The sequence below is a fragment of the Ranitomeya variabilis genome, chromosome 4, assembly GCF_051348905.1.
Source record: "Ranitomeya variabilis isolate aRanVar5 chromosome 4, aRanVar5.hap1, whole genome shotgun sequence".
Classification (NCBI taxonomy): domain Eukaryota; kingdom Metazoa; phylum Chordata; class Amphibia; order Anura; family Dendrobatidae; genus Ranitomeya; species Ranitomeya variabilis.
In genome coordinates, this window is record NC_135235.1 from 264,750,477 (window position 1) to 264,763,837 (window position 13,361).

The following is a 13,361-nucleotide window of genomic DNA, read 5'->3' on the forward strand; positions in this document are numbered from 1 at the left end:
AACAACGTGGCCCCTTCTAACCTGGGTTTTTTGGCATCTCTATCTGTACTTACACTTACCTTGCTGTACGGATCATGTGCAACATCCACGTGACTCTTGCAGCCAATCACTGGCCTAAACATCGACTTACAATCATGCAGACATCAAAGTGATTGGCTGCAGCTCACACTAAAGCGAATGGGAGCTGAGCATTGCTGTTCTGGATATGTAAACGGTTTGTTATACGGAAACTTCTCAGATGATCATGAGGGGTGTCAGGAGTCGGATACTGATGATCAATCCAAGAGATAGGACATTAATATGCAAGTCCTGGACAACCCCTTTAAGTTAGAAAATTCTAGCCACTAACAATCACCACCATTGAGTTTAACAGGACTTGAGTAAATTCAAATTGGGGCATCCAAAATGTATAGTGTTATTCCACAGAAAATTCAGACCACCTTCTCTAGGACCCCAACCCCTGACCATCATACCACCATGACATCCAGGTGAGGATCAAACGGGTGGCTCAGCACGTGCACAGGTCTCTCCATCCATTTTGATGGAAGTTATGAAGTCCGCTTTCTGGGAAATATTAAGGGAAATCCAAATGTGACAAAAAAACAACAAAACATTATCTTCTGGGTGTATGACGATCCAGAATTCGGCACAGTGGATATTTTTACTCCAGAGACCCGTTCCGCGATGTCCGATGACTGGCGTTGTGTAACCATTGCTGCCAACGAACTGCTTAGACTTCCTTTTTATTCTGTGGTTTTTACATTTTTCTACATTTCCATTCTAACTTTTTACACAAGAAAACATGACTTCAATTTCCCAAAACTTAAACTTGGTCTCATGCAAAAAAAAATAAAAATCAAAAAGCTCATCATAAACAGCATAATGACGCCAATAAAAATTCCGGGAAGTCGCGGAAGCCCGAAACAGTAATGATTGCAAAAGCAGTATGACGCCTTTAATCCGATGTCTGGTGGCTGCAGGATTATTGCCTGGTCTGGATTATCAGATGCAAGGAAATATGTAAAAATTCACTAGTATTCAGGAAGGCGGAATTTTTTTTTTATTTTATTTTTTTTTGGGGGGGGGGGGGGGTAAATGAGTATTATTTCTACTTCGTCTTCTGCTCAAGTATTTTTTTATGAAATTCCTTATTTAGCAATTTTACCCTGGAAATAGATTCTTGGATGCTATATTGAAGGAATTGCAATATCCCTAACTTTTAGGACCTTGGTTTCAGAGGTTTGCAACTACACATTTCTTAAAAGTCCATGACTTGCTATCTGTACTGATGCGTTGGCCAAATGATTGTGATTTTTTAAGTCACCACGGCTGGCAGCAACGTGTCAATTTCCTGCAAATCAGGAATGATTGTTTGCACAAGGTTGAATTAGCATGAAATTTGGATGAAAACAGTCTGAACAACATAAGCAAAAAAAAACAAACAAAAAAAACCTGTGTATGATAAAAGGTTGGTCCACTATTTTTATAATGACAATCAAGGGCCAAATCTGCAGCACTCCACAGATGACGAGGCTGTGCTACTCAGCTCCATAACTGCTAACATCTGGCCGATCGGTGGGGGGAGTCAAGTGTCGGACCCCCACTGATCTCATACTGATGACCTATTCTAAGGACAGGTCATCAAGATAAAACTACCTGTTTTATAACTTCATGTTCTTTCCTTTGACGAACATGTCATCTTGAAAGAATTGACTTGCCATCAAAATCCGAGCTGCGGATCGATTTGTCGCAGGAAAATGTTTTAAAATATCTCATTTACTTAGCTGGTACTGTATGGTACGGTGCCCACAATAAGTATTCTTTGCATTTACTTACTCTCAAGTTCTATTGATTCTATTATTATATGTAACAAATGTGCAACTTTCCAGAAAAAAAAAAAAATTATCTATACAGCGGCCAAATCAATTTATTGGACATAAAAATTGATTTTCTAGGGTCCAAAAGTTCATATTATCTGCGCTTATATAAAGAGATAAAAATGAATGATCCATATAAATATCTAAAAAAAAAAATATGTTCTGCTTGATCAGAAAAAAAATAAATAAATCTGTAGCCACCAGCAAGAACTTCTTAAATTCCAGACTATTTTTGCTATAAATGTCAAGATGGTATGAAAGAATGCGAGGTTCTCCAAACCTACTGCAGAATGAGGGAAATAGAAGAATTCAGGACGGTAATATCACATGTGGTCCGCGGATATTCTTTTCTCAACCTTTCATAAAACTGAGAACATATTTATTTAGCGTCTGTACAGACGCTGTGGACACTGAACATCTGACTAATAGATGAAGATGGAATAGTCTTTGAGAATGAAAAGTGACTGTAAGACAGTTTTCACGACAAACTGTGTCCAGCTAGTTGTTTAAAGGGAACCTATCACCTACTTTTTCGTATATAAGCTGCGGCCACCGCCATCAGGGTCTTATCTACAGCATTCTGTAATGCTGTAGATAAGCCCCCGATGTAACCTAAAAGATAAGAAAAACCAGTTAGATTATACTCACCTAGGGGCGGTCTGGTCCAGTGGGCGTCACGGTCCGGCGCCTCCCATCTTCATGCGATGATGTCCTCTTCCTTGCTTCTGTCGCGGCTCCTGCGCAGGCGTACTTTATCTGCCCTGTTGAGGGCAAAGTACTGCAGTGCGCAGGCGATGAAAAAGGTCCGAGAAGCCCGGCGCCTGCGCACTGCAGTACTTTACGCTGCCCTCAACAGGGAGGCAGGAGCCGTGACAGAAGCAAGGAAGAGGACGTCATCGCATGAAGATGGGAGGCATCGGACCGCCCCTAGGTGAGTATAATCTAACTTGTTTTTCTCATCTTTCAGGTTGCATCAGCATTACAGAATGTGATAGATAAGCCCCTGATGGCGGTGGCCGCAGCTTATGTACGAAAAATGAAGTGACAGATTCCCTTTAATGATGGAGCTGCTCACATCTGAGAGTTGTGCATCGATCTGGAATCAGTATATCGGCTCTAGGACTGGTCCGATGCAACAACTGATGCGTCAAATGACTGAGAAGCTAAAGAAAAAAAATTACACCTATTCCATTTTTTTATTTTAATTAAACAGACATCCATGGGTGAATCTTCTTGCAAAACATTTAAAAAAAAAAAAAAAAACCTAGTAGTGAGGTCTGAGGTTACATGGTGTGAAGAGCTCGTCTCTGTAGGTAAAGTACAAATAATTTTAAAAATGGATGCAACCTAATTAGTTGAATCAGATTGCAGGCAAAGATCTTACTATTTAGCCACAAGATGAGGTATTTGTAAATACTGTGGGGCCTTCACCAACACCATCATACACTAAATGGAGAAAAGCATAGAACAAGTTTTAATCATTAAATTAAGGCTTCTCTTTCAGCCCCCTTGCCCGCAGTGTATAATCTCCAGACCCCCACCTATCTTTCCTAACATGTACCAGACCGGCTGGTGGAGCTGAGCCCACTGATACCAGCGCAGTCCTGTAATAGGAGTCACCGGGGTAACATGTTTGTCCATGACATTTCTTCCTCCTGAATCTTCCCCATCACCTGTGAGTGATTATTATTGAGACGTGGAAGGAGCCGCAGCAACTCAGCCACGAACTGGAGACCCCATAGTGATACAGAGCAGGGGGCCGAGTGCTGAGGAGCAGAGGGCAGAAAAGTCACCAATGCTCTGCTGACCCCAAAACTGCAAAGTCCAGACCTCCTCTGAGATTAACCCCAGCAATAAAAATGGTGGAAATCAAGGTATCGCCCCATAGAGAAGCCTCAGAATGAAGGGACGCATCTGGGGGAGACATGCTCCCGAATATGCAATGCATTGCAGGCATTACCAGTTGCATATATGACAGGAATACAGATAATACTCTTCGTTCACTGCCCAGTTAGGGTACATCAGTACAAACATGATGTGAAGGACATAGTATTTTTCCCATATCACCCAGCCCTACGCTTTGCTTCTTCATCCCTCACCGATGTTTCTCTTATAGACTTCTAGATCTGGGTGGGCCACATGCCTTCCCACCTATATGGCTGCAAAGCAGAGGAGTCGCTGGACCAGATGGATCACCAGTGTGGTCTTGGTCGGTCTTACTATAAAGCGCAGCCGGATTCCTGACATTTCTTTACTTGATCCTCATCTTTCTGCAGGACGTATCTACATGAACAGAGATTAGTATATAACCTGCGCGATCCTGGGGCACAGCCTCAGCGTTACTACTGCAGGTACGAATTTCCATCCAAGGACCTCCAATAGGACAGCAGTCAGACGTCCTGCTCCCGGTGTATCAGGCGGCGGACAGGGCGGTAAGACCAGAGCATTTGCTGCACAGATACAGAAGTGTTTTCCTCTGGAGGAGTCCTGACATGGACCTTAATCTGTGATGTTGTGAGGTCAAAACATGAAAGAAGGAGTTTACTGTACGCCACTGAAATTTTATCATTTATTTTAAGGACCGTTATCGCCAATTTCGGTGACCGTCGTTGACTTTTAATGGGCTCCTTAAATCCCCCCAAAAATAAAATAAAATAATGAGATAATGATTAGACTTGGAACCAGACGCTGGAGTGACGTTCATCGGTCTGGTCGAATGGGAATTTTACTTTTTGCAGAGAGATCTCGGAGGTGGAACAATAACGCCAGAAATCTAAGAAGCGAGAATGAATGATCCGCAATCCCCATGGCTGGTGGCGTCTCTCCAGATCTTACACTGCGCAGTTCATGTACTGAACATACTAATACATAGCAAATGGCTGCATTAAGTGCTTTTATGAATCTCCATTTCTGCAGAAATCGCATTGGTACAAACCAAACTGGACGGAGCGTCCTGCACCAGAGACGGCAAACATCCCAATCCTCCTCCTCCTTCCAGCTGCCCCTTCGGTCCTCCTGCGTGCGGCGTTACATTCATAGACTCCACAGCATGGCCACTGCTTTGCAGATGCCCACATCGTGGTAGTTGAAATAGCAAAGACCAGCAAATGTTAAGGACGAGAGAGCCAGCAATCCGGCGTTAGCCAGCTTTACCTTCGCCTCTCCGTGAACATAGTCCGTCAGCACCTGCCCGAGACCCCTGAGAAAGAAATATGTAGAGATTAGGCCAAAAGTAATGTCACCCACAACATACAAGATCCCACTTGGGTCTATATTGCCATTGTGTTGCATTACTTAACAATGCTGTGTGATCTAATGCCCATAAGCCGAGAGGTTTTAGTATACACTCAGCCGATGGCTACATTCACACCTCCGCTGTACACCTCTGAGTTTTTATCAGGCAGTACACGGACCCACAGATGTTCACTGATCCACGACATTTTGAGCAGGCCCTATATTCATCTGTATTTTTCAGATCAGACTTCGCCATTAAAACCAATAGTGATCCATACAAAACCAAAACTATAATGATAAAGCATTTAAAAAAAAATCTCCAAATACCTTTAACTTAAATGCGTGTATTTTAGGCTAAAAATCATTTTTGCAATTGGGTTTCATTAAAAATTTGGCACTGTTTGTCTTTTACAGGCTCTTTGTTTCCTTCACATTGCTGTCTGCAGAATGAGGTAGCTGACAATCTGTAGGTGAGCTTCTTCTGAGAATATGTACAGGTCCTTCTCAAAAAATTAGCATATAGTGTTAAATTTCATTATTTACCATAATGTAATGATTACAATTAAACTTTCATATATTATAGATTCATTATCCACCAACTGAAATTTGTCAGGTCTTTTATTGTTTTAATACTGATGATTTTGGCCTACAACTCCTGATAACCCAAAAAAACTGTCTCAATAAATTAGCATATTTCACCCGTCCAATCAAATAAAAGTGTTTTTTAATAACAAACAAAAAAACCATCAAATAATAATGTTCAGTTATGCACTCAATACTTGGTTGGGAATCCTTTGGCAGAAATGACTGCTTCAATGCGGCGTGGCATGGAGGCAATCAGCCTGTGACACTGCTGAGATGTTATGGAGGCCCAGGATGCTTCAATAGCGGCCTTAAGCTCATCCAGAGTGTTGGGTCTTGCGTCTCTCAACTTTCTCTTCACAATATCCCACAGATTCTCTATGGGGTTCAGGTCAGGAGAGTTGGCAGGCCAATTGAGCACAGTAATACCATGGTCAGTAAACCATTTACCAGTGGTTTTGGCACTGTGAGCAGGTGCCAGGAAGCATGAAGTGCTCCAAAATCTCCTGATAGCTAGCTGCATTGACCCTGCCCTTGATGAAACACAGTGGACCAACACCAGCAGCTGACATGGCACCCCACACCATCACTGACTGGGTACTTGACACTGGACTTCAGGCATTTTGGCATTTCCTTCTCCCCAGTCTTCCTCCAGACTCTGGCACCTTGATTTCCGAATGACATGCAAAATTTGCTTTCATCAGAAAAAAGTACTTGGGACCACTTAGCAACAGTCCAGTGCTGCTTCTCTGTAGCCCAGGTCAGGCGCTTCTGCCGCTGTTTATGGTTCAAAAGTGGCTTTACCTGGGGAATGCGGCACCTGTAGCCCATTTCCTGCACACGCCTGTGCACGGTGGCTCTGGATGTTTCCACACCAGACTCAGTCCACTGCTTCCTCAGGTTCCCCAAGGTCTGGAATCGGTCCTTCTCCACAATCTTCCTCAGGGTCCGGTCACCTCTTCTCGTTGTACAGCGTTTTCTGCCACATTGTTTCCTTCCAACAGACTTACCATTGAGGTGCCTTGATACAGCACTCTGGGAACAGCCTATTTGTTGAGAAATTTCTTTCTGGGTCTTACCCTCTTGCTTGAGGGTGTCAATGATGGCCTTCTTGACATCTGTCAGGTCGCTAGTCTTACCCATGATGGGGGTTTTGAGTAATGAACCAGGCAGGGAGTTTTTAAAAGCCTCAGGTATCTTTTGCATGTGTTTAGAGTTAATTAGTTGATTCAGAAGATTAGGGTAATAGGTCGTTTAGAGAACCTTTTCTTGATATGCTAATTTATTGAGACAGGTTTTTTGGGTTATCAGGAGTTGTAGGCCAAAATCATCAGTATTAAAACAATAAAAAACCTGACAAATTTCAGTTGGTGGATAATGAATCTATAATATATGAAAGTTTAATTGTAATCATTACATTATGGTAAATAATGAAATTTAACACTATATGCTAATTTTTTGAGAAGGACCTGTATTTCTTATTTGTCCTTTCTGAGCTCCTCTCAGCTGATTTAGGACCACAGAGTGCATCACAGAAGAGATACTTCATTTGGTCAGAATTCAGCTCCGAAAAAGACAGAGAAAGGTTGCAAACTTTTTTCATCAAATTACGCTCAGTGATAAGACTCCGTTAACTCATTGTGCAGCCAGCGATGTGCAGGGAAACCAAGATCCTGCAAAAGCCAAATGGTGCAACATAACTTATGCAAACTAAACAGAAACAATAATTTTTAGCTCAAAATACAGGTAGGAAAGAAGAAAACAAATTGCCCCTGAAAGCGCCTGTATCCTTTAACGAATGTGGCCGAGACCGCGAGGCAGGGCGGCCAGGGCCAAGCCTTTATTAGAGTTGATTGGCTGCAGTGGTCATATGGATGTATAGCACATGACTGCTGCAGCCAGAGAAAACAGAGACCAATAGGGAAACAAAACTCCAATCCCTGCACATGGCAGTGAACAGACACAATGCCATCTGTGTTATATGGATTTATTTGACCATTTCTTACCAATGTCCATGAAGGGCAAGAGCTGCGGCCAGAGAATAGTCCATAGCGGCTCCAGGATACATATACGCCGCAGGTATAAGGCCTAGGAGAACAACGCTCACCGCTCTCTCACCGGTCCAGTGCAGGGAGGCTTTGGTAGAGGCTGTGGAAAAAAAAATAAAAAATTCAAAGACCTAGTAATAAAATTTCACTTGAGAAGAACATAGTACGACACAACCCGATGTGTCTCACTACTACCTTCCAAAATAAAAAAAGAGGGAAATTCCAAAAAGTGGAATTATAACATTAGAAAAACAAAGATGATTTTTTTTTTTAATTAAAGACTACACCACCATTGTATATAGGTTGTGTGCAGTATTACATCTCAACTCCATTCACTTCAATGGAACTGATCTGTAGTATCAGACATGCCACAAACAGGTGCGATGAGGTTTCTGGAAGAAAGCAGACGTGTTTTCCTGTTACTCTGCAAACTCTTTAACCAGTTTCCAAAGTGATGTAAGTAAATGTATGGAGCGGGATCTTGGGACCACCAATGCCGAGTGCAGCAGTCTGACCCCGAGGGGCCGCGATCATTAACAGTGAATCTTCGAAGCAGGTAGAACTCCCAATCCCACTGCCCGTTATAGGCGATTACTGCCGCTCCTGCCCTGACTCTTCTCATTACAGATCCATACAGAAAATAACATCTATGACAACGTGTGAAAACCCCTTAATTCTAATCAATAGATGTTGGAATAATACTGTACTTTGTTCCACCTTTAAGTCTTTTAATTGAAGACTAATAATTTGAGCTCAGAAAATTAGCAAAAAGCAACACAGATTTCAGCTTCCTATAACACAAGGACAATAGGAGCTCAAATACAACAACAACTACATTTTCCAACATTTCCTTTGTTTTTTTTTGTTTTTTTCAAACCTCACATTCAGTGAAGCTGAGATCTGCACCAAAAAGCCTAAATGTATAGCAGACCTAGGAGCCGGCCCCATGCCTGTATACAATGCACAGTATATATACCATACAGTTACAGATAAGTCGTGTAACATACCAGGACGGCCTGGGGACGCTGGTAAAGAACTTCTGTCTTGTGGCAATATGGCGGCCGGTCGGATCAGCAAGGAATTACTAAAGGGGAAAACTGAAAATGCAGAATAATTACATGTAACGTAACAAGACACACCAGGTTCAATCATCCCATCCTTATCAATGTTCGTTCCCCCGATCTGGAGAGTTAAGAGGGGCTGCGCTGGTTTAGAGCTGTGACCACCCGCTATGCAGGAAATTTAGGCAGTCATCTCCGGAGTTATTGTTTAAAGGGTTAATTTTCCTCCCTAAATTGTTATCCCATATCTGTGACATTATCTAGGATACTGTCCCACAGACAATAAATGCAGAGGAGGCCGATCATGGTGAACCTCTGCTCCATTCAGGTTCTAAACCTCCGATCTCGGGATCACTGGTGGTCCCAGGGCTCAGACCCCCAACGATCACCATGTTATCCTGGTTTCATAGATTATTTTTTGAGGAATAACCCATTAAATCAGGTGATTGAACAATGTATTAAAAAAAGTTTGATAACTTTTTTTTTTTTTTTTTTATTTGTCACATCATTTGTTGCATATGGCACAAGAAAAAATAAAAATCTCTTTATGACAAGTTTATAGTTATGGTGAAAGCAAATCCCGTCCTCCCAAGATTCCCCGTATGCTGAAAATGCCTTCATGCATTAACGAATGCAAAAAAAGTTTCTCGTCAGCACAGATAATTAGACAGCCAGGAGCCATCCGTGTCACATGACGCCCCTTGTGTTACATCCATTCACCAATGCTGCATTCTTTTCTGGGGGTTTCTATAGAGAACGAGGCGGCGTGACGAGCGGACGTATATATATATATATATATATATATATATATATTTTTTTTTTGCTAGTATACAATAATGTCACACGCGGCGTCCTCTGTGCATAAAGCCGAGTTTCACAGTCACGGCCTCGATATGTCCAAGACAAACAAGGAATAATATACTCCCCTATTACAGGGGTATCCCGATATCATGGCAGATTATTAGGAAAAAACATTACTGCACCGCTTCATTACTGGGGAATTATTTTTTTTTTTCCTTCCCTTCTTCCAAGAGCCATATTATTTTTGTACCCTGTCGACATCGCTGTGAGGGCACTTGTTGTTTTTTTTTGTTTTGACGAGTTTTAGCTTTGAATGCCACTTTTCATTTTACCATATAATGTACTGAAGAACTGGAGGGGGGAAAAAAAAGACAATACTTTTCAACTGGTGATGGGTCCTCGTTAAAGGGGTTTTCAATTTTTTATTTTAAAAGTGACAAGGGGAAAGCTTAAAGGGAACCTGTCACCTGAATTTGGCGGGTCCTTTTTTGGGTCATATGGGCGGTGTTTTTGGGTCTTTTATTAACCCCTTTTTTCCCGCTGGTCGCGAAATTGACTTGACGGTGATTCGCTTTCCTCCCTAGTTAACGCGTGCGCAAAGCAATCTTGCCTTGCGCACGCGCAGTATGCTTTGCCCAACTGCGGGCAAAGCCGAAAACCATTAGTGCGCATGCGCCGGCGCACTATGTCCCGGAACACAGCGAAATACTTCCGAGACAGTGCACCGGCGCAAAAAAGGGGTTAATAAAAGACCCAAAAAAACCGCCCATATGACCCAAAAAAGGACCCGCCAAATTCAGGTGACAGGTTCCCTTTAAGAGTAAGGTAAGCTCATCCTGGAAGTAATGGGTATTTTTAACCCCTTTAAGGAATCCAGAAAATGAAGGGGCCGCTGTCACTTACTAGAAGAACATCCCTTTAAACTCCTCTGTGGTCACATGGCCAACGCAACAACGCGTCGTACCGGCCAATGGGCTCCAAGACGATCGCAATGTCGCATACAACGTCATGGAAAGTTCACGCCGGCCGCCATTCCGTTGGTATGAGACCACCATCATACACAGGGGGCAGGCAGCACATCACAAGCCCACCCAGAAAACCCCAACCACCCTGCACCCACTCAGCTACACCCCTCCTGGGACTAAAACACTGCAACTTCTGATACTTTTGTCAGGAACAATAAAGATAGCATGCAAACATGGGAAAAAAAATAAGCCCCATAAGTTTAGTAAAGACTCGGTTTTTTTGGCCCCGGGCTCACCTCTGCCTGCCCTGCACACAGCGCCCACTCTCACCAGAGCCGCCATCTTGCCTGACACCCAACCAAGGTGACACCGCGACCAGGAAGTGAAACAGCGCGCCGCGCTGTCAACAAAACTTTATTGCTACAAATTGTCCGGATAAACTTTATTAGTCCACCAGTCACTCAAGCTTTAGGAAGCGCAGATAAAAAAAACACGTAACCAATCAGGAAAAGGGAAACGCTTCAAGCTCAGCCAATAGTAACTCGCCGCAGCGTTTCACGCCTCGTTTTGGGTTGCGAATCAGAGAGGAGCTTGGACGACACCGTGAGCAGTTTACGGTCAGTCCTAGAGAACAGCGGGGAGGCTGAAGGTCGTCACTCAGCATGGAGGGCTTTGATTCGGACCTTGACTTGTCCGGGGTGGGCGCCAGTCCCGCGGAGTCGGCGGAGCTGCAGAGGATGCTGGCTGTGGAGCAGCAGAAGGCGCAGTTCACATCTCAGGTGGGCGACGGCAGCACGTGTACAGGCATGGAGGCGTCCAGCGCTATAGACAGCAGCCCCGGGGGGTAATGCTTATTAAATGCTGGATGTAGGTATCCATGGCGACACTTAGGAGTGCTGTGGAGCTGCGTACATGAAATGGTAAAACTGGTGTAAATGGTCGCAAATCGCTGTCAGAGGATCAACAAAAGTGTTATAATGATGGATGTGTCCCTTTAAGGGGTTTTATATGTGTGATCCACTGGCGGGCACAGACAGGAGGGGCCCCTGTGCAACATAGGGGTCCAATATCTCATCATAATGCTTCGGAGGTGGTAGTGGCCCCCTTACCTCTTGGGCCCCTGTGCGGCTGCACCAATGACTGTCCGCCCCTGGTATCCACCTCTCCTGCCCCCCGCATCCTCCTGGGCACCTGATCACGTGACCGGCGGTCCGCACTGACCGCTCGCCATCTGAGATCATGTAACTTACTGTTGATCGGCCCCGTGCTCATCTGACCGTCTGCCCCCAGGGCCGAGTTATTCCCATTATTCAAGATGAGTAAAGACAAGCAACTTCCTAATTTACTGTGAATTCAGATCTGATCCCATTCTTTTGATACATTTTTCATTTTCGCTTTTTATTTACTGCTTGTTGCCTAGGGAACCAGCTACCTCTGGGCTAGCAGTAGTGACTGAGCACACGCAGAACTTACGAGCTCCTTTCTTGTTGACACCTCTCTGAATTTGTCCAGAATATCACTGTTAACTCCCGATATTCCAGCTTCCGGTGCTGCGGTGGCTAAGCTGCCTCATGGCAGGATCAGAGAGCTGTCCATAGGATTGAAGGCCTGCTGGGGAGTTCAGAGGCCCGATCCTAAAACAAACACTCTACAGCAGTGACTATTGGTTTCTTTATTGATCCATTCCTTGCCTTAAATTAAAAAAAAAAAAAAATATATATATATATATAAATATATATATATATATATATATATATATATATATATATATATATATATATATATATATATATATATACATATATACACATACACACACACACACACACTGGACAACCCCTTTAAGAGTACTTGTAGTGTTAGATATATGTAGTAAAAGTTGTTAAGGGGAAAGTGGTCGCAGGGGAGCAGTCTCCCCCAATAGAGAATGGCTTAGTGATGCCCAATGACATGAATTTGTGTTCCTCTTCTTCATGGACGTCTTGTAAATGAGGAACGTCTGATCACTTCTGTGTTGTTTTGTTTTCCTCCCTCCAGGTTCACAAATTCATGGACGTGTGCTGGGACAAGTGTATGGAGCGGCCGAGCACAAAGCTGGACTCCAGGACGGAGGGCTGCCTGGTGAGCTGCGTGGAGCGCTTCATCGACACCACCCTGTCCATTACCAATCGCTTCGCTCAGATCGTACAGAAAGGAACTTAGTGACCGATGGACGCGGACTCCTGCCAGTGACTGTACTCCCTCCTGCTCCAGTGCTGATGATTGCTCTGTACGACTGCGTTTAATTTTGTTCTCAAATTTGTATAAATCTGCAGATACATGCGATAAAATCATGGTGTGACTGGCGCGTGTCCTGGGTGCTCATGTGATTACTTTACTAGGACTTCCTGAGGCTGCTTGCAAGAGAAGCTGTAAGGTGATTTATGGTCTTCTCACCCTCCCTAGGTTCAGGGATGAGTCTCCAACGTTGCTTCCAGCCTTTATTATTCTCTGCAGTGCTGACGACACATTAACAGCGCTGCAGACAGTCATTGAGATCAGCGGCTCGTCCCATCATCTTAGGCCGAGCCACTGAGCTCAGTTATTGTCTGTAGCGCTTTTCACATGACATCAGCAGTGCAAACAATGACAGACAATAGAAGCAGCCATGGCGACTCAGAATTGGACCTGGGGAGGGTGAGGAAAGTGCAAAGTTGTTGTTTTTGTTTTAACAAATTGAAATGGGCTGGGTGGGGGAGGGGGGGGGGGTCTTTAAAGTTTTATTCCAGCTCTGTTAACAAAATCTGCAGATCG

The 13,361-nt window shown here is 43.7% G+C and overlaps 2 protein-coding genes across 2 annotated transcripts; one reads left to right on the forward strand and one right to left on the reverse strand.

The window, feature by feature from the left end:
• Positions 1–4,432: 4,432 nt before the first annotated feature.
• On the reverse strand, positions 4,433–11,019 carry SDHD (succinate dehydrogenase complex subunit D). Its single transcript, XM_077249753.1, has 4 exons — positions 10,865–11,019; positions 8,749–8,838; positions 7,700–7,841; positions 4,433–5,076 (listed from the first exon to the last, which is right to left on the reverse strand). Exons 1-4 carry the CDS (start codon positions 10,908–10,910, stop codon positions 4,911–4,913), a joined length of 444 nt encoding a protein of 147 aa, XP_077105868.1. The 5' UTR covers positions 10,911–11,019; the 3' UTR covers positions 4,433–4,910.
• A 102-nt stretch (positions 11,020–11,121) lies between these two features.
• Positions 11,122–12,919, forward strand: TIMM8B (translocase of inner mitochondrial membrane 8 homolog B). The gene is made up of 2 exons (XM_077249754.1): positions 11,122–11,347; positions 12,606–12,919. Exons 1-2 carry the CDS (start codon positions 11,231–11,233, stop codon positions 12,768–12,770), a joined length of 282 nt encoding a protein of 93 aa, XP_077105869.1. The 5' UTR covers positions 11,122–11,230; the 3' UTR covers positions 12,771–12,919.
• Positions 12,920–13,361: the final 442 nt, after the last annotated feature.